This window comes from Marmota marmota, unplaced genomic scaffold (genome assembly GCF_001458135.2).
Source record: "Marmota marmota marmota unplaced genomic scaffold, marMar, whole genome shotgun sequence".
Taxonomy (NCBI): domain Eukaryota; kingdom Metazoa; phylum Chordata; class Mammalia; order Rodentia; family Sciuridae; genus Marmota; species Marmota marmota.
Window position 1 is genome coordinate 2402520 of NW_025999880.1, and position 23488 is coordinate 2426007.

A 23488-nucleotide genomic window follows, 5' to 3' on the forward strand; every position below is an offset into this window, starting at 1 on the left:
CCCCGCCAGCTTCCCTCCCTTTTGCTCTATTTAGAGTCTATCGAATCCTCCCATGCTCCCTGCAACCCCGTTATGAATCAGCCTCCTTATATCAGAGAAAATATTTCGGCATTTGGTTTTTCGGGATTCGCTAACTTCACTTAGCATTATATTCTCCAATTCCATCCATTTACCCACAAATGCCATGATTTTATTCTCTTTTAGTGTTGAATAGTATTCCATTGTGTGTGTGTGTGTGTGTGTGTGTGTATACCACATTTTCTTTATCCATTCATTAACTGATGGGCATCTAGATTGGTTCCACAGTTTAGATATTGAAGTTCACAGAATTCTTCTTAAAAGTAAACTGAATTTTAAATAGAACATCTTATTTTATTTAGATTATGTATTTTAAGAATATAAACTGTTAAAAAAGAAAGAATATATGGTCTAATAGTAATTGTATAAATATTTGAGTTCATAATAAATGAATAAAATATGACTTATCATGAGTTGAATAAAGATTTTCAATTTTTAAAAAATGAAAAATATTGTTCACTAAGCATTCTCTTTCCACTGACCTCTTTAAGGAGGAAAAGTTACTTTTTATATTCTTAATGGTATTAGTGTTAGTATGCGTGTTTTTCATTTATGTTAATGATGAATAACAAATGGAACAAAACAAATGAATTTAAAGGACCTTAAGTCCCCATGATATTTTCAGAGCTTTAGTAAGTCTTAATTTTGGAAAGAGGAGCTTTACTTTTTATATTAAGAAACAATGGGGGCTGGGGCTCAGTAGTAGAGCACTTGCCTAGCATGTGTGAGGGCACTGGGTTTGATTCTCAGCATCACATATAAATAAATGAATAAAATGAAGGTCCATCAACAACTAAAGAAAATATTTTAAAAAAAGAAAAAAAAAGAAACAATATTTGTGACTAGAAGTGGAATTGCCATTTGATCTAACTATTCTACTCTTTGGTATTTATCCAAAAGAACTGAAATCAGCATTCTATAGCAATACATGCATTTCAATATTTATAGCAGTGCAGTTCACACTAGCCAAGTCATGGAAACAGGCTCAGTGTTGGTCAAGAGATGAACAGATTAAAAAAAAAATAGAAGCATATATACACAATTAGACTTAACGATAAAGAAAAATAAAATCATATAATTTGTGGTTAAATGGTTGGAACTCAAGAAAATCTTGCTAAATGACATAAGCCAGAACAAGAAAGTCAGGGGTTGAATGTTTTCCCTCATATGCAGAAGCTAGAGAGAGAGAAAGAACGAGAATTTAAAAAAGGGATCTCATGAAAATAGAAGGGAAATTAGCAGAGGAAGGTTGGGGATGAAGGAGGAAGGGAGGGAAAGGAGAAGAACTTGGGAGTAAATTCAACCAAATTATGTTATATGCACATATGACTGTACTACTATGAATCCTGCTTTTATGGGTAATTCTAATGCACCAATGAAAAAAAAGTGCATGTAAATAAATAGAAGGAAGACTCAAAGAGTAGAGGAAGGGGAATAGGAAGGAAAGGGGAAGCACTGGCAGATGAATTGGAGCAAATTATGTGCACATATGAATAAGTCACAGTGAACCCCACTATTCTATATAGTTATAATGCACTAATTAAAATATTTTAAAAAGAAAGAAGTTTGTAACATTTACATAAGGGCTTGGTAGAGTCATATGAGATCTAAGCCCAGTTTTAGTTAAAAGTTAAACTTGTGCTTTTGGATTCTGCACAAGGTAGACAAGGATGCCATGATATTTTCAGAGCTTTAGTAAGTCCCCAGTGCATATTAGATACTCAGTGAATATATGTGCAATGAACTAAGTTGCTACTTTTCCATTCTCTGCAAATAATTCCCACCCATTGAGTCTTACAATGGCAGTACTTTGAAGTTGATGATGTGTTTCTTTTTTTTTTTTTTTTTAAAGATAGAGTGAGAGAGGGAGGGAGAGAGAGAGAAAGAATTTTTAATATTTATTTTTTAGTTTTCGGCGGACACAACATCTTTGTTTGTATGTGGTGCTGAGGATCGAACCCGGGCCGCACGCATGCCAGGCGAGCGCGCTACCGCTTGAGCCACATCCCCAGCCCTATGATGTGTTTCATATATATAAAAAACTAAAAATAAAGCAGAAGTTATATCAAAGCTAATGAAACCTAAAAAGTCTCATTATCAGCTGTATGATAGTGAAATGAATCTCATGTGATGATTAGTCTTTTGTGTGTTTGTGAGTTTTTCCAGAATGGTGTTCATAGTATTTTCTCTATGTCAATACAATCTGTAGTCTTTTGTGACTGGTGTGTTTCCCTGACCACAGATAAAATTAGTGTTCATTTTGTGACATCTATCCTTATTTCTTCTCATTGTGAAATAATATTACATGGTATGGAATATCACATCTTATCTAGTCATCATTTGAAAGACATTTAATTTGTTTATAAGTTTGGACTCTGGCTTACACTTATATGAACATTAGTGTACAAGTTTTTATATGGACATATGTTTTTAGTTCTCTTGGGTTGACTATTTGGTTACAAACTTTTTCAATTGTATGCTTTCCCCTCTTAGCTAATGATGTTGAAAACTTTTCATGTATTTATTTGCCATTTGTTTATCTTTGTTCTTTTTAAAATTTGTCTTTTCAACATTGAATTGTAATAGTTCTTTTTATATTCTGAAAGCAAGTCACTTATGAGATATATGATTTGCAAAAGTGTTTCCCCATTTTGTCTTTTCACTTTCTTGATTTTGTCTTTTGTTTTTTGTCAGGTCATGAAGATTTATTTATTTTTTTCTAAGAGTTTAATCATTTTATTCATTTCAAATTAATTTTATATTAGGTAAGGGTTCAACTTCATTTGCATGTAGATATCCAGTTGTCCAAGCATCATTTGTTGAATGGAATATCTTTTCACTAATAACTTACCTTGGTTCCTTTATCAAAAGTCACTTCATTGTAAATATAGGTGCCTGGGTATTTAAAAAAAAATCTGAAGTTTTTATTTGGCCAACAAATAAGGTAGAGTGTCTTGGAGAGTCGTTAAACCTTCCTTTTTGAAAGGGGCTCAACCTACCTCTCCATTAGGACCAACTTTCTGGGAGGGTACCATGTAAATTTGTATCATTCTCATGTGCCTTCTTAATTACAACTTTGTTTATGGAATATTCTTCATTTCATGTGCCCTTCTTGAATTTTCTCTTTGTTTAAATTGGGAAACCCAAATATTTTTAACACCCAGCTCTTTCTTATCTAGTTCAATGACATTGTAAGCATGTTAGAATTAGTCCTATTTTTACAGAGGTTACATCTTTTCTCCCCCTTCACTTGTTTTCAAAGTTTATTTGGAGGCAAAGGTTAATCTTTATTGGAGTCATGCTTATAAAGTTGGGATAGTGCTGAGTGGCTGATGTTCTGCTGATCCCAGCTATAAAATATTGTTTCAGTGAGCAGAAAAACAATTTGTTTTCATTCTAATACACTATAATTCTTGAGGTCCACTGACTTTCTAAAAACATGGACTCAGAAAAAGTGGAATAAATCATAAACTGTTTTCTCTTATAATCCTTTAGTATTAATAAAAAACTACACTTAATAGCATTAAGTAATGGTTGAAGTAGTTACCAGAGTTAGATTATGTTGACTTCTGAAGAGCTAGTTATGAGATTAGATACCTCTAATGTGATGCCACCATTCATGGATATTTGGTTTTGTTTTGTTTTGTTTTTCCTGATGGAAAGTAAAAAGGAATTTAATTTCTCTAACTCTGCTAATTTCAGTGGAATATACACTCATTTATAAAGTATAATTTTGTATCAATACTATTAGTTTACTAATTGGGAGCCAAATCCATTATGTAAATACTACACAATAAATATTAGAGAATATATATTAGGATGTGTTGTCTTTGTACAACTTTCAGTGTCTTTGTCCTCTGTATACCACCAGAGCAGGCAGTCACTGAATATAGTAATATCACGGTTACTCACAGATTGGTTTTCCAGAAACCCAAACCATCACAAACATTCCTTTAAACCATATGCAAATAATTTTTTTGAACAAGACAGAAGGTTTTGTTTTATATGACATATAGGCTTTCTCTAAGAGTCATTTTCTTCTTTGTAAATTAATTGTCTTCTTTAACAAATAAAAATTAGAAATTGTATGACAGTTTAGGGAACCCAGCTGAAAACTGTACTCTAGTGGAAATGATAGGAAAGTGGGCTTCTTCAATGCTTGGGAGTATAGGAATAGTAGCATAGTTAGAATGATGCCGTGTTTCTCGAAGGGCTTTCTGAATTTAGGGAAGCATGTAATATATACTAAAGAAGGATTTCTATTAAAAATGGCTTTAAATTAAGATCTGTAACTTAGCCAAGCCTACTATTTGGATATTTGAAAAAAAATTCTTTAAAGAGTACTGTTTTGTTAATACCTTATAAATATGCTTTGATTAGTTTCAGTTTATTTTTAAATTTGTTCAGACCTTTATTTAGTAATTGCTGTCAGATAATGTTCAAGAAAGGGGAGACTCAGAGTTGAACAGAAGGACACAAATCCTTGACTTTATGTATCCCTCTGATCAAGTTACAAGAAGATAGAAAATGAATCAACAATAAATATATGTCATGCAACAATCTACTTTTATTACTGACTGGTAGTGGAAGTAGAAAGAATGAAATTAATGCTTAATGTAGATATTTTATGGTTCCCCAACATTTAAAAAATGTTTTTGGTTGTTGATGGACCTCTATTTATTTTTATTTGCTTATATGCGGTGCTGAGGATCAAACCCAGTGTCACACACATGCAAGGCAAGTGCTCTACCACTGAGCCACAACCCCAGCACCTCCCCAATATTTTTTATGAGATACCCTTTGGGGGTTGCTTGTCCTCATTGTCCCCCTACCTTTGTATCTGTCCTTTTTTTTTCACCACCTGGTATCATCATTTCTCTTTGGTGTATTTTGATAGTCTTATTTTTCTTTTGCTCTTAACTTCCAGAACCCATTCTTGGCTTTCTCTTTCCTTTCTTAAATTTTTTCATTGATTGTTGAAGAACGTGGGAACTTTTGAGGGGTCTCTCTCTAAACTTTATTTTCTTGTTCAGGAATAACAGTATAAAATGCCCAGTTATTGCAAAAGAATGATTAACAGTTTTCCCAGATTTGTTTCTTTAATGGGGTAGAGTCAATCCTAAAAGGAAACTAAGTAGAGGAAAAATGCACCTCATTTAGCTTTTAAAGTAATGACTAGTATTATGGGGATTTATGAGACTTGAAAAAAATATAAACATTTAATTTTCTGTTTTTCTAGTACCAACATATGATTTAAATTACTAAGAAATTTCTCAATACTGCCATTTGAAATTCTCAGGTTGTTATCCTTGCCCTGGGCCAAATATGAATCCTATTGCTCTTGGGAGTCGCTGGCTTGCTTATGCAGAAAACAAGGTAAGACATGGCCCATGTTTGAGTAATATGTAGTAGACCAAATGTTTTAAGAATTTTCTATATTATATATGACCTGTTGGTGATTAACAATAACAAATATTTATTTTGATTGTGCAATCAATAATTGGGCTCTTTTAACAATTCATACATGTTTGAAATTGTCATTAAACCAAGACTCAGTACAATCCTTATTTTTTAGGCTTATTTCTATTTAAAGAGTTTTACCATATTAATAAAACACAGCATTGAGATTCCCATAGTAGTAGTGAAAAGATAGCCATTTCTGTAAAGCTAGAAGTCAGGAGATGCCCTGTTTCCATTATAACATTGTTATATTGGAAAGTGCCAACATTGTTATATTGGAAACAGGGCATAGAACAATTTAATTGACCTTAGACATCCACAACTAGATCTAAATAAGGGTGCAGCCATTTGCTTTAGTAATTAAATCACACAGGCTCATATTTTATTGAATTTTCCAGTTATTTATCAAGTTTACTTACCAAACTTTCATAGTAAAGGAAGATATTAACTTATAGAGTAAGTTTTATTTATGTACAATTCAAGGCAAAACAAATCTAAATTTTACATAAGAAAATGTAATATCTTTTGTCATTTAGCACCCTGCATATGAATATAGAATAAAACCTAAAAAATATTACAGACTTAAAAAGAAGATTAGTATTTTTGTTGGTTGTGTGATAAAAATTTTCTATAGTATACATGTTATAAATTATATAATATATATGTTCTAAAACATTATTAAGTAGCTACTGATAAAATCAAGATGTAGTGAGTAAAGTAAAAGATGGAAGTCACAGAACTAGTAAATCTCTACCCTCTGGAATGACTGGGTTTTGCTTTGTCACTCAGTCTAGGCTTGAACTCCTAGGCTCAAGTGATCATGCCACTTCAAATCTCCCAAATGCTTGGCATACAGGCATGTTCTCCTAGGCTCAGCTTTAGTCATTTTTTAAACTAGCATGATTATTATTTTGGGTTCAAATGACAAAAGTGCGTCACTGAAAAAGGACAGATGTGTAGCATGTGTCTCCAGATGTGGTGTGTGCTGTGAAAGTACCAAACATTACTTCAGTAGTCTTCTGGCCAGAACTTCATAATCTGAATTTAATCAAGAGAAAATATCAGACAAATTAAAAATAATCACACTTTTAAATTTTTAAAATCATGATTACTTAGTGCACAAATTCAACATACACTTGACAAAACTACCATCCTTAATCATTTCGAGTTTCAAATAGTCCCAGAGTTGGACAGTGGGAGTGCCTTCAGGCTTGTTCCTATGAAATTATGACATATACTCCTAGTTTTTAAAAATTTGTTTACTTAACTGGCATAAGAATATGTCCAAATTCATATTGTACTTATCCTTCCTCAGCCTTGGAATCTGTTTCTGGCTCTCCTAATTCTTTTTAATGGGCAATATTACTTAGAGAATAAACTTTTTCTAGTAGATGTGTTTGTTGCTACTGGGCTGTCTTTGCTTCTAGGCATTTTCCATCGATGAGTTAGCAAATATGCATGACGTGTGTGTGTGTGTGTGTGTGTGTGTGGGTATGTACAAACACATGCATATGCACATATGTGATTTAGAAATCCCAAGTTCACATTGATATTTGCACTTGGTTCTTTCTGGCATTCTCCATTTTATGTTTATATGTTCCTTCTTTAGCTTGGTAGACTTGTGCTGACTTCAGCACATTTATTAATTCTATGATATAAAAAATAATTACATATTCCTTGCCTACACCACTATAAAAGTTAAGCCAAATAAGAGAAATTCATGGTATTTTTACTTAATTATGCCTGCTCCCTTTGCTGCCTAAAACTGAAGGTGTACAAATAACTATTTTCATTAATCTTTCTTTCATCCCTCTCTTTTTTCCTGTCTTCATTTTGATTATGGTATTTTTTGAAATATAGTTGGGTACATTTTTCTTTTTTTATTTATGTGCTCATATATTTAAAAAAAATTTAGTTGTAGATGGACACAATATTTTTATTTACTTATTTTTATGTGGTGCTCAGGATCGAACCCAGGACCTCACGCATGCAAGGCAAGTGCTCTACCACTGAGCTACAACCCCAGCCCCTATGTGCTCATGTATTTTAATACATGTTATATATATTAATTTATATTTCCCTTTCTTTCACAAAAGTGAATGTAGTAGTACATATGCTCTTTGGCATACTAATTTTTTACTTAACAATATTTTCTAGAAATTAATCCACTTGAATGTTTGAATTCTACAGGGAATTCTCACTGATCTTTAATTTTGTTTTTTGTTCTTTTTTTATTGGTTGTTCAAAACATTACAAAGCTCTTGACATATCATATTTCATACATTAGATTCAAGTTGGTTATGAACTCCCAATTTTACCCCAAATACAGATTGCAGAATCACATCGGTTACACATCCACATTTTACATAATGCCCTATTAGTAACTGTTGTATTCTGCTACCTTTCCTATCCTCTACTATCCCCCTCCCCTTCCCCTCCCCTCCCATCTTCTCCCTCTACCCCATCTACTGTAATTCATTTCTCTCCTTTTAATTTTGTTTATTCAAGATACAATTGTACTTTTCAGGCCAAAAGTTTTAGATAAAAATTTATTTGTAGAAATGCTGAGTTGTAATCAAATTGAAAAAGTAAGAATGTTGCTTATTTTTACATATTTGTCCCCAAATATTTTAATTACCAGAAGCAAGGAACAGAGAATAGCCTTTCCAAAATATTGCCTTTCTATGCTCATGCAGTAGGAGGCAGCAGAGGTATAATTTTCACAATTCTTTGAATGTGTATTTGTGGATGAATTAAGAAGAGAGAGAGATTCTTTTTATGAGTTAAAATAATCATTTAAAGATTTTTTTTAATTTTACTATTTACATTTGCTAACCACTCACCTTGAAATCTATTCAGTGTAGCAAAGCAGAGATTGCCTAACAGTAGCATGATGTTGCATATCAGATATATAAAGGTGTTCCATTCTATTATAGGAATATTTTTACAGGAATTTTTAAAAAGTAATATGAGTTTTTCTGGGACTGTCACATAGAGCTAGATCACTTGCCTGGCATATATGAAGCCCTGGGATCAATCCCTAGCACTACCCCCTCCCACCCACCTGCAAATGTGAATGATGAAGCAAAATTGTGAATAAAGAATAAAATGATTACATGCTAATCATCATCAAACATCCTGGTTTTAAGCGATGCAAAGCATTTTTAGGTTTAGATATTTAGTGAATTCCAAAGGCTTTCAAAAACTTTTATTACTATGCAGTATTGTTGTAATACTCTACTATTATCAGTTTATTTTTTTAATTAAAACATACAAAACTGGCTGACTTTTTTTTTGTTAAATATGGCAAGTGTAGGACCAGTGAAAATTTAATCCAGGTTTATTGCTTCACATTTTAGAGATTCATACATATCAAAGTAGCGATTCACTTTGAAAATTGGCAGGTTGATTTGTTTATGTCAGGCACGGATGAGGGCATGTCTTTTTTATCCTAATGGTAAAAGCAGTAAGCTCTCTGAAGTGGACCGCTAGTGTATGTGTCATAGTTGATTTATGTACAATTTGTGCAGCTTTTCCACTGACACAATTGAAAATGCAAATATGGCAAAAATCTTTTGTTTATTTTTTATGTTTCCTTTTATAATCTTTGTGGAGAAATTAAGAGGACAAAACATGCAATTTGCTAGCATGTCAAATATTTAATGTTAGGAAGTCATGTATAAATCCTTTGATTATGTTTTTGAGATTTATTTGTAGAAAAGCTGCCAGACTCCAAATCCTACCATTTCAGAGTTTATGAATTCTTAAAGACTATTCCTCTTGTAATTAAAACCGTAGTTGAGCATGAAACTGCCTGAGTGGCACCAGTAGATTATAAAAAGGGGAAAAGTGTCTCAGCAGGGCTTTTAGCTGTTTTGTCTGAAATACACTCATGCAAACATTCCCACCCACCATCATCATTATGCTCAGTAAATAAGCTCTACCTAATAGCCTTAAACAGCTTCATAGAACTTTTTCTGTCTTTTTTCCCCCCAGTTGATTCGATGTCATCAGTCCCGTGGTGGAGCCTGTGGAGACAACATTCAGTCTTATACTGCCACAGTCATTAGTGCTGCTAAAGTGAGTACCTCAGTCTTCTCTAGGAGTAGTGATTATGTGGAGTAATTATCAGGTTTGCTTCTGAAGTGTATTGGCATTGTCCCTTCCATTTTCATTCACATGTGTGGAATAAACTGAAGAAGTAAATCAGAATTTTTTTTTCTTTTTCACTCATGAGAATTGATGATTAAATAATTTGGTATTTGATCTTGAAAGGTAAATAAATTTTCTGTTCTAATGATTCTAGGGTTTGTCCTTATCCAATTTAAAATCTTAAAATCTGTTAACTGGATTAAAGTCTGGTAACTAATTAATACCACATTTGAAAGAAGCTTTACATGTTTTAAATAGTGACTTCTGCATTCTTTGTCTGCTATTTGTATCCTTCTACCTACACTGATTTCCCTGTGTATCTTTGAACATTTTTGAGGTTTTTTTTTTAATACATAAAAAGAATATAATTCCTTATGAAAACTTGAGGCAATCCTCTGGCACATTCAAAGGTTCTTTCATGTTAAGAGCTATCCCCTTCACGTTTGTCAAATGAGTACTTTTTTGTGTGTTGGAGGGTCAATTTTGATGATGCGTGGTAAGCTTTATACTGATTATAAGATATTCTAATAACCACTATCCTTTTGAATTATGAAGTAGACAACAAAACAGTTCTAATAATAGGGATGACACAGTTAATCTAAATGACAGCATGTAATAGAAAGCACAACTATTCAGAAAAGAACAACAGTGTAAAATAAACCACAGGGAGGGAATCAAAGGTCACACCATTTTATGTAAAACAAATACAAAAATACTTCAAGATTGATCACAAATGCTTATATGTTGTGTTTTAGAATGTGTTCCTTGGTTTGATGAGAGAAACATTACATATTTTTTACTCAGAAGGAAAATAATGAATGAGTCCTTACACTTATAGCATTATGTATTTGTATTTCAAAAATGTTTTGAAGAATGCTCACTTTTCTTTTTTGCAAAAATAATGGTGGCTATTTCAAAGAGTAACCTAAGTTGGCATAGTTAAGCAGGTTCTTCCGTATTATTCTTTTAGTTTGTAACACATAACGCTGAAGCCTGTGTTTTAGATTCTTCAGACATATCTGTCTCGCTCACTTGGATCAGGATAGCTTATTATATTAGCATTTTGAGTAATTTTCTGTTATAAAGGGGAGGACAACTTTTTGGATTTTGTTTGCTATTATTATGTGTTTGTGTGTTTACATAAAAGAAAAGTGACCTGCTTTGCTCAGTGTTTTCCCTGTGGGTATACTGGATAGAGGTTATGATTAATATGATTTGAAAATAACAGTGTTGGGAACTGTGAGGTACTGTGTTAGGTCTTCTACATTTAGACTGTAAGAATTTATATCTTAAAACAACACATTAATCTAGTCAATTTCCAATAGGTCATGGGTTGATGAGAATTCATTATTAACTTTGGCAATGTTTACTTTGAATAAAGTAATAATTTATTTTAATTGTTTTTGCCTGATATTAGTGTTGATTCATGTTGATGGTTATAAATTTACAAAATAAAGGAAAAAATACAGCCATAAACGCTAAAGCCCTCCATTTCCTGATAATCATGTATGTCTATGTATGTCTGTAAATGCACATTTAATTTTTAGAATTGTTTTCCTTACAGTTGTGTATTGTACCCTGATCTGGTAGCTTATAGTTATACCTAACTCAGTTGTCATTAATATTTTTGGAAAAATTTTTTCATATCCATATAATATTTGTTTACTTTGTATTCGAGTCAGAGAACATAGATATTTTAAAATTTCCTTAAAAATATTGTCAAATTATTTTGCTGAAACTCCTACCACAGAGTGATCCTTCATTTTACTTTCACAATTTGAATGTTTTTATGTAGAAAATATTGGATAATTGGCATTCTCTAGGAAGATATGAGATATTACTTGTTGGTAAATTGACCTTCGGAGGAATAAAATTGTTCCAGTTTTGCACAGCACCTACAGGGAAATGACTTCTTGGCATTTTAAATATATTCTTCGTTCTGTTGTTGCTACATTATGGGTTGTTGTGTGTTGACTTGTGAAAATTTATCGTGTTGTTCAGTAATTACTGTGCTTTTCTGTTTCAGGGAATATAAAATCTATTTTTAAATTCTCACAAAGAGATCTAGAAACCTTCTCTAGAGAATTTTATCTAAGATTTAAGAATAAACAATAACAATTTTATAAAGACACTTCCAGAGAATAAGTGTCTTTTGCCTAATTTTGTTTTATGATGCCAGATTACTTTGATAAAGAAAATTGATAGCAGCATTATGAAGTGGGCTGGGAGGCACACATGAAATCTCAGCTGTCAGGAAGGCTGAGGCAGGAGAATCTCACGTTTGAGGCTAGTCTCAGCTATTTAGCAAGACCCTGTCTCGAAGTAAAAAATAAAAAGGGCTGGGATGGTGCTCAGTGGTAGAATTGCAGGAAAAAAGAAATAATATATAGGAAATTGTGTGAGTCACAGTCAACTTGGAATCATTCCGTAATAAAAGGCTGGTTGATCACTCAAATGTGAGTATATTTTGCCACATTTAGCAGGACAGAATTATGTGATAATCTTAATAAATGAACAAAAAGTGTTGAACACATATTCCTTGATAAAATGTTTTAGAAAATAGAGATTGTTTCTGTTCTCTGGATTTCCATTTTCTCACTTTATCAAATTCACTTAGGTGTAAGACGTCATATTAACGTCTGTTCTTGATAAGTCTCATGTTTGCCTTTTGGGTCTGTTTATGTTGCTTTCTCTGCTGGTTCTTATTCATGATGTTTGACTCCTTGTTTATCAGAATTTACTTCAAAAATTTTTGTAAAACTAATTTTGAGTTTGAGATGATAGTGAAGTTCTAGGACGTTGTCAGTTTTGGATCATTTTAATCCAGTTTTGGAAGTTGAGATTATTCTTATTATATAAACAAAGCTCACCTGAATGATTACCATGATTACTTTATCGAACACTAGAAGAGGTTCACTGTTTTGTTGTATATTTCTTAGTACCAACATAAAGCATGGAGAGACTCTCCAGGTAGACCCCCTTTGGCAGGCCTTTGATTCTAGGATAGGAGGTCTTTATCTTGAAATTACTTCACTGTTAACTCATTTTCTTCACAAGAGTAATCATCACCCTTTTTCTCCTGTCTGATGACAACTTTTTCTGTGGCATCAAAAGGTTATTTACCTCTTTTATTACATAGAAGGATTAATCTGTGTTTAACTTTTTCTCTCATTTTATAATTGTGAGAATAAAATATATTAACTGCATATGCACTTGGAACTCCTTAGAGGCAGTGATCCTTTAAACATTTTCTGAATTTCCAAATAGCATGTAAAAATTAATCTTCAAACTTTTAGATTTCTTACTCTTTGCTTTTTAAAACAGTTAATTTGACTTTCCTTATATATACCAATGAAGAATTTTCTATGGTAGTGTTAAAGGAAAAATTTTAATATTAAAATTGTTCAATGAGATTATTTTGATATATTTATAAAATCTTGGTCCATATATTCTAGTTTCCTCATAACTGTCATATTATGATGTTTTAAACCCTGTGTCATCAATTGGTTTAGTAAAAATGTCTCTGTTTTCTCTTGTTATGTGATGACTTCTTAATGACAACTAACAGTTTTATGAGTACAGCACCATAAGCACTAATGGAGAGTGGGGAAAATGATATGGCATGGGAAAGGTTAATGATGACTAGTGACCCTTTGTTATATTTGTTTATGACAGAACAGAATATGTTCCATGCTAATTTGAATTACAGATCATCATGGATTTTCTCACACTTGTGTGAGTTTTGTTCTGTGAGTACTCTTGTAAAGACTAATCAGGGATCTAGTGAACTTTTAAATGTGGATATCTTGCATTATGAAGAGACTCTACATTTGGCCAAATTAGAGTTCTCTATTCCTGATTGATTGATTGATTTGGTGCTGGGCATGCAGGGCAAGCACTCTACCAACTGAGCTACATCCCCAGCCCTAGAGTTCTCTATTCCTAATCTATGCGTAGCCTTCACCATTCTTGAATATATTTGAGGAAATTATCACATACACATACTTTAGCTACTGAAGTCAAGTGGAAAGACAATTTACTGTGAGGTGATTTTGATTTCTAAAGATGGTATGTGAGAATTGTTAAATAACATGATATAGATTAGTTCTGGAAACTAGTGCTGATAGATGTGCATTATTCTAATGTGGAAAATACATTTATCCTAAAAACAAAGGTCTTTACTAATGCAGAAAAAATTTAACACTCCTGCTTCCCCTTCTTCCCACCCTGTTGTTAATTAGCTATGATAAATAGCTAAGTAAATAGCTAATGATACTGTCATATGACAACAAGAATTACAGATTTGATGACTGTTGAAATTCGGATTTAGATTTTTGTCCTCTAAAAGATGACTACATCAATAGTCATAATTCTTTCAAAAAAAATCAAGAACTCATGTGATATGAGCCTTGAACTATGAAATATACTACTGCATTTCCCCTTTGTACACCCTTCTCTTGTTTTCTTATGTGAACTTTTATCATTACCTTGTGGTTTGCTTTGGTACATTACTTTCCACTTTTTATGTGCTCCAGTTCTTTTAGTTTTATTCCTATTCATTGGTATAAGAGCATGAAGTAATAGGCTCAGGGGCAAATGCAGAGGATATACAGCCAAAGACTTTAAAACTGAAAGGCATTCCTTTGATAAAGGGATAGCTACCTCTAAGTGGGAGCATCTCCATTAGCATTAATGGAATGAGTACAGCGGCTGAGGCATCTCAGAGGTTAATCAGGCTTCCTGGCCAGCTCTTGACATCAATACACTGTGGCGCCTGATTCTCTAGGTCCTTCAGAGGCTTACTCGACAACACTCTAACAGACTTTGTGTAAGTCATTTCTTGTGAATTATTGAAGCAAACGTTTGGTTGCTAATTGAGGAACACTAATGTGTTTCATAATCACTGCAGTTTGAGTTTTTAGCACTAAACAAAACAGTTACAATTGATTTGTGGTTTATTTGTTGTTTTCATTCTGCTGTATGTTATATCTTTTTGCTTGAATTCAGCAGATGGCTTTGCTGCTCATTTTATTTAAGTATTTATTAGGAACACATTATTATGGTTCTTAGTTTTTCCTCTCCCTCTTTCCCCACAAGACATTTGTGTTTTGTATCCATGAGCTGTGAGATCACAAGCAGTTGTAAGTGGGAATAGAGTGCAAGGCAGTATAGGATAGGGTAATGTCTAAAACCACCCTCTGTAGACAAGTAGTCCTTGTTTTGAATTCTGGCTCTGTCATTGGTTAGCTGTTTAAGCTGCCATTTTACTTAAATGTCCTAGGGCAATTTTCTCTTCTATAAAATAAAGAAGTCTATCGAGGTAGTTTATGTTAAGAGCCTGTGGTAATCCCTAGTACATAGTGAAGGTGCTGTGGAATGGAGCTGCAGTCAAGTGAGGCATATACTACTTGCATTTTATTGGAAAATTTCTTTGGAAAATTCTTTTCCTTTTTAAATTCTCATATAATTGTTGCTTAATCACATTTACACCTTCATAAACAAACTTCTTTGTGTACCATTTATAAATTATAATTTAAAAAATTGTGTGTATAATAATTTACAATTAAAATTTTTGCTATAGTTTATGCCTGAATATAGGTGATGATGTTTTTCCCATAATTATTTTAGAAGAGTTAACTCACTAAAGAATAGTTTAAAGTGTATTAATAAATTTCCTCACTACACAAGAATTGTGAAAATGTGCATATATTGAGTTTTTGATTTCTCCTTATGATCTAGGCTGCCTATCCTGGTTCTGATTTTCAAATATTTGTTATTTACCATGTTTGTTTGTTTTGGCTTTCTTCCTTTCACATGGAAAAATAATCCTCTTTAAAACTATTTTTATTAATACATCTTATAATCAGAAGATATTTACATACTAGATAAAATATATATACAAGTTGGCTTTAACTATTTGTTCCGATTGAAGTGGAATTAAAATGCAGTTTTAAAAAATATTAATTTATCTTTAATTGAAATAGTTGATTAGAAGTACTATGTTGAATTATTTTCTGTTACTAGATAGAAAAGAACCCTCTTAGATAATTTAAAATGATATTTCATTCATCTAGTAATGATGTGGAGACTATTTTCCACATCACAACTCTTGGCATATAGTATATATATAACAGCACATTATAGGTTTATTTGAGAAGCATAGTCTCTTTTCACATAATTATTCTACCAGTAACTCAGTCTTTTTCATGGTAGAAAATAGATGTAAAATTAGATATGTAATATTTCCAGAAAAAAGAATATTACAATTTTTACTTCTTTTATGTCATGTATTTTAAGATGCATACAGTAAAAGGGATGAATAAAAGAAATATTTCTATAAAATACAATTTATATGAAACAGATCTTCAATTATGATCATACTCATTTAGTTATGGCTTTATTCCCATTGTGCTGACTTTATTAGATGCCATTTCTTTCAAGTAATACTGATTTTCTAATGAATATTCAACATGGTGAAAGTCAGATGAAACATCTATGACAGTTTGCTGGTGCAAAACAGATTGTAATAGAATCAATAATTCAATATAAAATAGGATAATTAGTAAAGTTCATATTTCTATTTAGAGTCCATATGTTGATGTGTGGTTACATATTTTGCCTTTCATTGTATAGACACTGAAAAGTGGCCTGACGATGGTTGGGAAAGTGGTGACTCAGCTGACTGGCACACTGCCCTCAGGTGTGACAGAAGATGATATTACCATCCACAGTAACTCACGACGGAGTCCTTTGGTCCCAGGCATCATCACAGTCATTGACACTGAAACAGTTGGCGAGGGTCAGGTAAGAACTGTGGGTGTATGATATTTGTGCTACCTGCAGAGATAAGGGCTAAGATCAAGAACAGTCAAAGGATATTTTGCCTAGTAGATTAATAATTTGGAATTTTAGAAATTAAAATTACTTAGATCAGGTGATTTTTTTTCCCAAGAAATGATAAGTAGGTAATGTATTACACCCGTTCAAACATTATTAATGCATCAAACCTAACTATGAAGTTAAGGTTCCAGGAAATTCTCTTGACCTCTGTATCAGGACATTTGTTTGATAAAATAGTAATTTTGTATTTCATTACATTATTCTGTTCATAATACTTTTTTTTTTTTACAATGGTATGTCACCCAAATCCTAAGATTAATATATTTCTTTCTAAAGGCATAGATTTTCACATAAAACAGTTAGCAGGATTTTATGTATCTGGGGGAATTTTAAAAAAATTAAACAATGATGGTTACAAGTTACATAGTGAATAATATCAACATTTATAACCTATTTCATTATAAATATAAAAAACAATACATGACATTTTATAATAGTGTGCCAGAAAATAATAGCTTGTTGTCAAATACTGTTATCTTCGGGTAAAACAGTTATTTTTAAAATCTAGGTTTAGAAACATTTAGAAAGGGTGATTGTAAACATGGAAACTAATTTATGCTTGCATCTTTATCTTGTTGGTAAGATGTTTCTGGCAAAATGTATGTATTCCTCTCCCTTATCCTCCACTATGTATTCATGAGCTGTTTCCTTTTGTATCGTAGCCTTCACTTTGCAAATACATTTCTAAAAGGAAGTTAATTTTTTGTTCTAGTAGTTTGTGATCATTGCTATAACACATAATCTAAAACCAATTTCTGGAATAAGAGTAGAACTGCATTTGTGAAATAAATTTGTTTTGCTTTCATGTAAAATATATATTATGTATACAGAAAAAAATGCTTAGAAACTGTGAGTCTTTAAAGTATTATCATTTAATATTGCATGGTCCTTTCAGAAAATCTATTTGCACTATATATGCAGGTACTCATGTTCTAGTTTGTGTTATAAAAGATTGCTTTCTAGTTCAAGAAAAAGTAAACTTTGCTGCAATTAAAATAAAAAATTTCTTTGAAATTTGGGATTATTAAATTTAGATGTTTATTTTTTTAAAAAAATTGAACAATAGTAATTTTTTACCCCTTCTACTTAACTTTATGGTTAACAAAATGTCATAGGCTTCTTTTTCTTTTTCTTCTTCTTTTTTTAATGAAGTTCTAGGAAACTTTACAGTTGACTATAATGACTTGCTGCGTGTGTGTGTGTGTGTGTGTGTGTGTGTCTTATCTGATGTGGATAGACACATATGTTTTCTTTTTAAATTGGAATTAGACATATAAACCTTTAGTGTTTTGAGCATTAATGTAAAAAAATTTCCTTTCATTTTCTGATTCTTAATACCAAGGCCACCCACATATATTAGGTAATAACAACTATTCAACATTTTCTATGATTCTAAGTATGTTGAAGAGTGTTAAGTCTATAGTCATTTGAAAGTAATTTCTTTTTCTTCTTGTTCTTCATTACCTTTTTGTGGGTGGGGATGTGGCTTAGTGGTAGAAAGCTCACCTAACTTGTACAAAAGCCCTGGGTTTGATCCATAGTACTACCTAAAAAAAGAAAGAAAGAAAAAACCCAACAATGGTAACAACAAAAAACAAAATAAAAACTAGCAAACAAAATGTCCACCCCAAATAAAAACAAAAAAAGGAGTTCTCAGCTGAGTGTATTGGCCCAGGTCTCTAATTACAGCTTCTTGGGAGGCTGAGGAAGGAGGATCACTTGAGCCCCCAAATTTAGGGACAACATAGGAAACATAACTAGACCCTCTCTCTTTAAAAAAACAAAATCCCCAAGCAAACAAACAAACAAAACCTTTGTGCCTTGTCCTTTTACTGAATAAATTTTGGGGAGGTTAAAAAAAAGTGTATTTATTTATATACAAATTCTTGGTTACAGTTTGTGTAAATGGATTATAGCTTGTGAAGTTACAAAAGTTTTCTGTAATGAATGACTAGATAATGCTTGAAACAAATGTTATTTTTTTAGGAAGAATCATAGAAGTGTTAAGTTTTAAGAGTTAAAAATCTCAAATGTTCAAAATGATAAATTTCATCTTTTCTATTTTTGTTTGTGAGCTATATTATGACATTCCAAAATTTCAGCTTACTTTAAAAATTACAAGGGAAAAGAAATGGATTTTCTAAATTATATTTTTTCAAACAGCAAATTCCTACAGTAAAATACTGTTTCCATTCTTTCCTTAATGTGCATCTGTTTTTTGTCAATAAGACATCTTCGTCTCTGATAAATATTACAATTGGAGTACAAGTCAAGGCTGTTTTTAGGTTGTACTTTATTGTATTAAAAAGACTGCAGTAGTCAGTGCCATGGACTTGTCGCTTTTACTCCTTCCCATTGATATTTCACCATAGCTGTGATGTTTTTCCTTTTCCATATATATCTCAGAAGCTAAACTGAACAGTACATTGACTTTTGTTGTTTAAATCTATTGAGCCTTTCATAAAGATATTTTTGTGTTCACTGTGGTAATGTATAAAGTCTGATTCACTGTCGTTGTATCGATTAATTTGATTTTATGGTGATGGGATTATTGTGTGGTAAGTGCATTAAGGAGGAATGGATTTGATTGACTTTGTGTCCATTTTTATCTATGTTACTTTCATGTTTTATTTAAAAGCATTTCTTGACTAAGATAAGTTAAGTGGTATGATTTGTCTTTTACACATTTATATAATTGAAGTTAGCAATGTGGTAAAATCTGTAATTGAAATAAAATGCTTCAGAATGATGACACAAACCTGTTTCTTGCCCTGAAAACAAGTGTCATTTATAATAATTTAATGGTTTTGAAGATATATTTTGTTCTTATGGTGAAGTGAAGGCTTATCCACTTTTTATCAATTAAAGTGCTTTACTTTGTCTAATATAGTCCAGTTAATGTTAGAGGTCCATTGGGCTTAGGTAAATGGTGAGTAAAGATACTGAGATATCTCTGGTATTAATGATTTGATTAATGGTTTGATGTTTTAGGCAAGGTGATGATTTAATGGAGAGGATCCTTCTAGAAGTATATGGTTATTTATATTTACAAATTCTGTGAAAATAAGACTCAAAGAACCTTATTTTAGTTAGAGGTTTTGCCATGGATCATATCTAACGTGTCTTTTGACTGGATGGCTTCTGTCTTCATTATTGCTATCAAATGCGTGCTCAATGCTAATTATAGCTGGGCATAGTGGCATATGCCTGTTATCCCAGTGGCCAGGGAGGTGAAGCAGGAGGATCAGATTGCAGGTGCAAAGCCAGCTCAGTAACTTAGTGAGACCTTTTCTCCAAAAAAAAAAAAAAGAAGGGCTGGGGATGTAGTTCAGAGGTTAAGCTTCTCTGGGTTCAATCCCTGATACCAAAACACAAACAAACAAATAAAAAAAAACTGATTTTCCTAGAAATATATATATACACACACACAGTGTAGGGTTATAAAATATGATAGGAATGGGATTGTTTTTATTTTGAAATAAATATAGAAATGGAAAAAATGTAGAAATGACATGAAATCTATATACACAATTTCATTTGTTATGAGGATTGTAAGTTAAAACTGATACAATTTTTGATAAGCTTAAATATTTATTCATTCATGTATTTATTTATTTTTATGCAGTGCTGAGAATCAAACCCAGTGCCTCACACATGCTAGGCAAGCACTCTGCCACTGAGCTACAGCCCTAGCCCAGATACCATTTTTCACTTATCAGTATCTGAGAAACTCAAAAGCTTGCAAAATATTTTATTTTTATTTGTTAGTTTTGAAATAATCATAGACACAGTAAGTTGCAGATCTGTCCACATGCTTTTCACCCCACTTCCTCCCACTTTATCTGAATGGTGACATCATCATGTCTTACAATATCTTACATCTCTATAGTGCAGTATCAAAACTGGAAATTGGCAATGGCACATTACTATTAACTAGGTTATAGAGCATTTATTTAGCTTGTTCATTTGTACATAGATGTGGGTGTTTATAATTGTATTTTTGTTTTTGTTGTGCTAGGGATTTAACTAGCATCTCTTATATGCCAGGCAAGTCCTGTACACAGTTATATTCCCAGCCCAGTTCTATAAATATTTATCCCTTGAACAGTTTCATGTAACCACCAGGATAATTAAGATATGAATCTGTTCCATCCATAGTTACCTCTTTGTATTTAAGCCATCCTTCATTCCACCATATCCCTTTCTCCAAGAAAACACCATAAGTGTGTTCTCCAACTCTAAAAGTTTTGTGATTTTTTAAAAGAATGTTCTATAAATGAAATGTCATATAGCATATGACATTTTATTTCTCATGTCATTATCGACATTCTTTAGGGATATTTTTATCTGGCATAGAATTAACAGCTTTCCTACTAGAGAGGGTTTTACTTGAATTGTTTAGAAACTGAAAACATAAGCATGCCAGTGTTCTTGTCAAATAGTAAAGTTGATAAGGAATGAGCAGGCACAGTATACTTTCCTGGTAGGCTGAAATTGCAGTTCATCTTATGGCCAGTTGAAGAACAGAGAGGAAGCTATTGATGAAATATGAACAGAATCTCAGAGGCATTTGGGCCAGCACTATATAAGCTGGCATGTTGCTATAGTTTGGATATGAGGTATCCCCCAATAGCTCACTTGTGAGACACTGCAACAAGGGTTGGAGGATGAATGATTGGGTTATAGCCTTAACCCAATCAGTGAATAATTTCCTGATAGGATTATCTGAGTGGTGACTGGAGGCAGGTGGGTTGTGGCTGGAGGAGGTGGGAATTGGAGCATGGCTATGAGTATATATTTGTATCTGACAGTGGAGACTTCTCCCTCTGCTTTCTGATAATGATGTGAGCTGCTTCCTTCTGCCACACTTTCTCCCCATGATGTTCAGCCTCACCTTGAGCCCCAAGGAGTGGAGCTGGCCTTTTAGGCATTTGCCATAGCAATAGTTGGTTCTTTGAAAACTAACGTCATTGATACATTTGTAGCTAGACTGGATTTGAGGTTCTAGCCAGAGCAGTAAGATAAGTAATTTTTAAGGATAAAATTAGAATTATGACATTTCAGACATTTTTATGTGATAGCTTGTTTTGATGGTTTAATACTATGTAAATATAATATATAATACTATACGAATTATAAAGTTAAAATGAGTGGCTTTTATCATATGTAAATTGTATTAGTGTAAAGCTTTCACAAACAAAAGTACTATCCCAATACTTACAGGTTTTTTGTCCAAATTTGCAAGTAAAGTAACTGATCTGGTCATTTACTGTGTCTTTCAGGGCTTGAATAGTATTTGGTTTATGCTTCCAGCATCTAGCAGGTTATTTGACATGTAATGCTTGACTCTACTAGCAATTTTGAAAGAAAAAAATGAATATTGCCTTGGTAGGACTATTTTTTAGTTTGCTGAGAATTGTATTTTCTATGTCTAAATATTGTGATCCAATATTTTTTAATATTTATTTTTTGGATTTAATATTTAATATTTATTTTTTATTTTTATGTGGTGCTGAGGGTCGAATCCAGTTCCCCATGCATGCCAGGCAAGCAGTCTACCACTGAGCCACAACCCCAGCCCTGTGATCCAATATTTTGACAAGTTTTTTCCTTGCACATTTGATAGGCAAAAACATTTCTTTTAAAATTGTTGTTCAGTGGGCATGGTGGTGCATGTCTCTAATCCCAGTGACTTGGGGGGCTGAGGCAGGAGTGTCACAAGTTTGAGGCCAGCTTGAACAAGTTAGCGAGGCCCTAAGCAACTTAATGAGACCCTGACTCAAAATAAAAAATAAAAAGAACTGGGGATGACGGGCATAGTAGTGCACACCTGTAATCCCAGCAGCTCAGGAGGTTGAGGCAGAAGAATTATGAGTTTAAAGCCAGCTTTAGCAATTTAGTGAGACCATAAGTAACTCAGTGAGACCCTGTCTCTAAATAAAATACAAAACAGGGCTGGGGATGTGGCTCAGTGGTTGACTGCCCCTGAGTTCAATGCCCAGTACCAAAAAAAAAAAGGACTGGGGATGTAGCTCAGTGGTAAAGAGCTCCTGGGTTCAATACCCAGTCCAAAAAAATGAAAAATAAAATTATTGTTTAGTGCACTAGTGGTGGGACATATTTTATAGATTGTAAATTATATTTCAATGTATCTATAAAATTAAGGGAAAATAATAAATCACATTGGAGATATAAACCTACCTCTTCTATTGTTTTTGTGCTTTTTTATGTGTTATCTTAGTAGTATAAAATTTTCAAAGAACTCCTTGTCCATCTATAAGTAAGTAATAAAGTTGACATTTTTGTACTTTAAAATAAAAAAATTTTATTTGGTAATTATTTGTTTATTTGAATTTTACTTAAGCTATATTTTTTTCTGTTCTCGTGTTCTATTCTAATTTTTAATTCTAATGGAAAATTTTTTTCCAGCAGTATATAAAGATAAAAAGTATATTTTATGTCCTTGAGTAAAGCTATATTTGATTATATTTTGTTAAAGACTTGAAATTACTTGATTTTGGCTTTTTGTCCCTTCATGTGTAATTGAAGAAATACTTGCCTGTGTCCTTTACACTCAGGTCAACTGTTTTTAGAATATATATGCCTATCTTCTAGGGGCATGTTTTATTTTATTTTATTTTTTTTTTTAATTTTTTATTGTTGGTTGTTCAAAACATTACAAATTTCTTGACATATCATATTCCACACTTTGATTCAAGTGGGTTATGAACTCCCACCTTCACCCCATACACAGATTGCAGAATCACATCAGTTACACATCCATTGATTTACATATTGCCATACTAGTGTCTGTTGTGCTCCGCTGCCTTTCCCATCCTCCACCCTCCCCCCTCCCCAAACTCACACTCACCCTCCTCTCTCCCTCCTCCTCCTCCTC

General features: G+C 32.6%; 1 protein-coding gene across 9 annotated transcripts in view; it reads left to right on the forward strand.

The window, feature by feature from the left end:
- Bcas3 (BCAS3 microtubule associated cell migration factor) overlaps window positions 1–23488 on the forward strand; it is a 575967-nt gene that overhangs the window by 154377 nt on the left and 398102 nt on the right. For all 9 annotated transcript variants that reach the window (XR_007342273.1, XM_048788041.1, XM_048788067.1 and 6 more), the window contains 3 exons: window positions 5378–5454; window positions 9535–9618; window positions 16324–16494. Coding sequence is in view for 8 of the 9 variants with exons in the window: in XM_048788041.1 (XP_048643998.1) it covers window positions 5378–5454; window positions 9535–9618; window positions 16324–16494 (332 nt within the window). In the remaining variant the exon portion in view is untranslated. The remainder of the gene's footprint in view (window positions 1–5377; window positions 5455–9534; window positions 9619–16323; window positions 16495–23488) is intronic.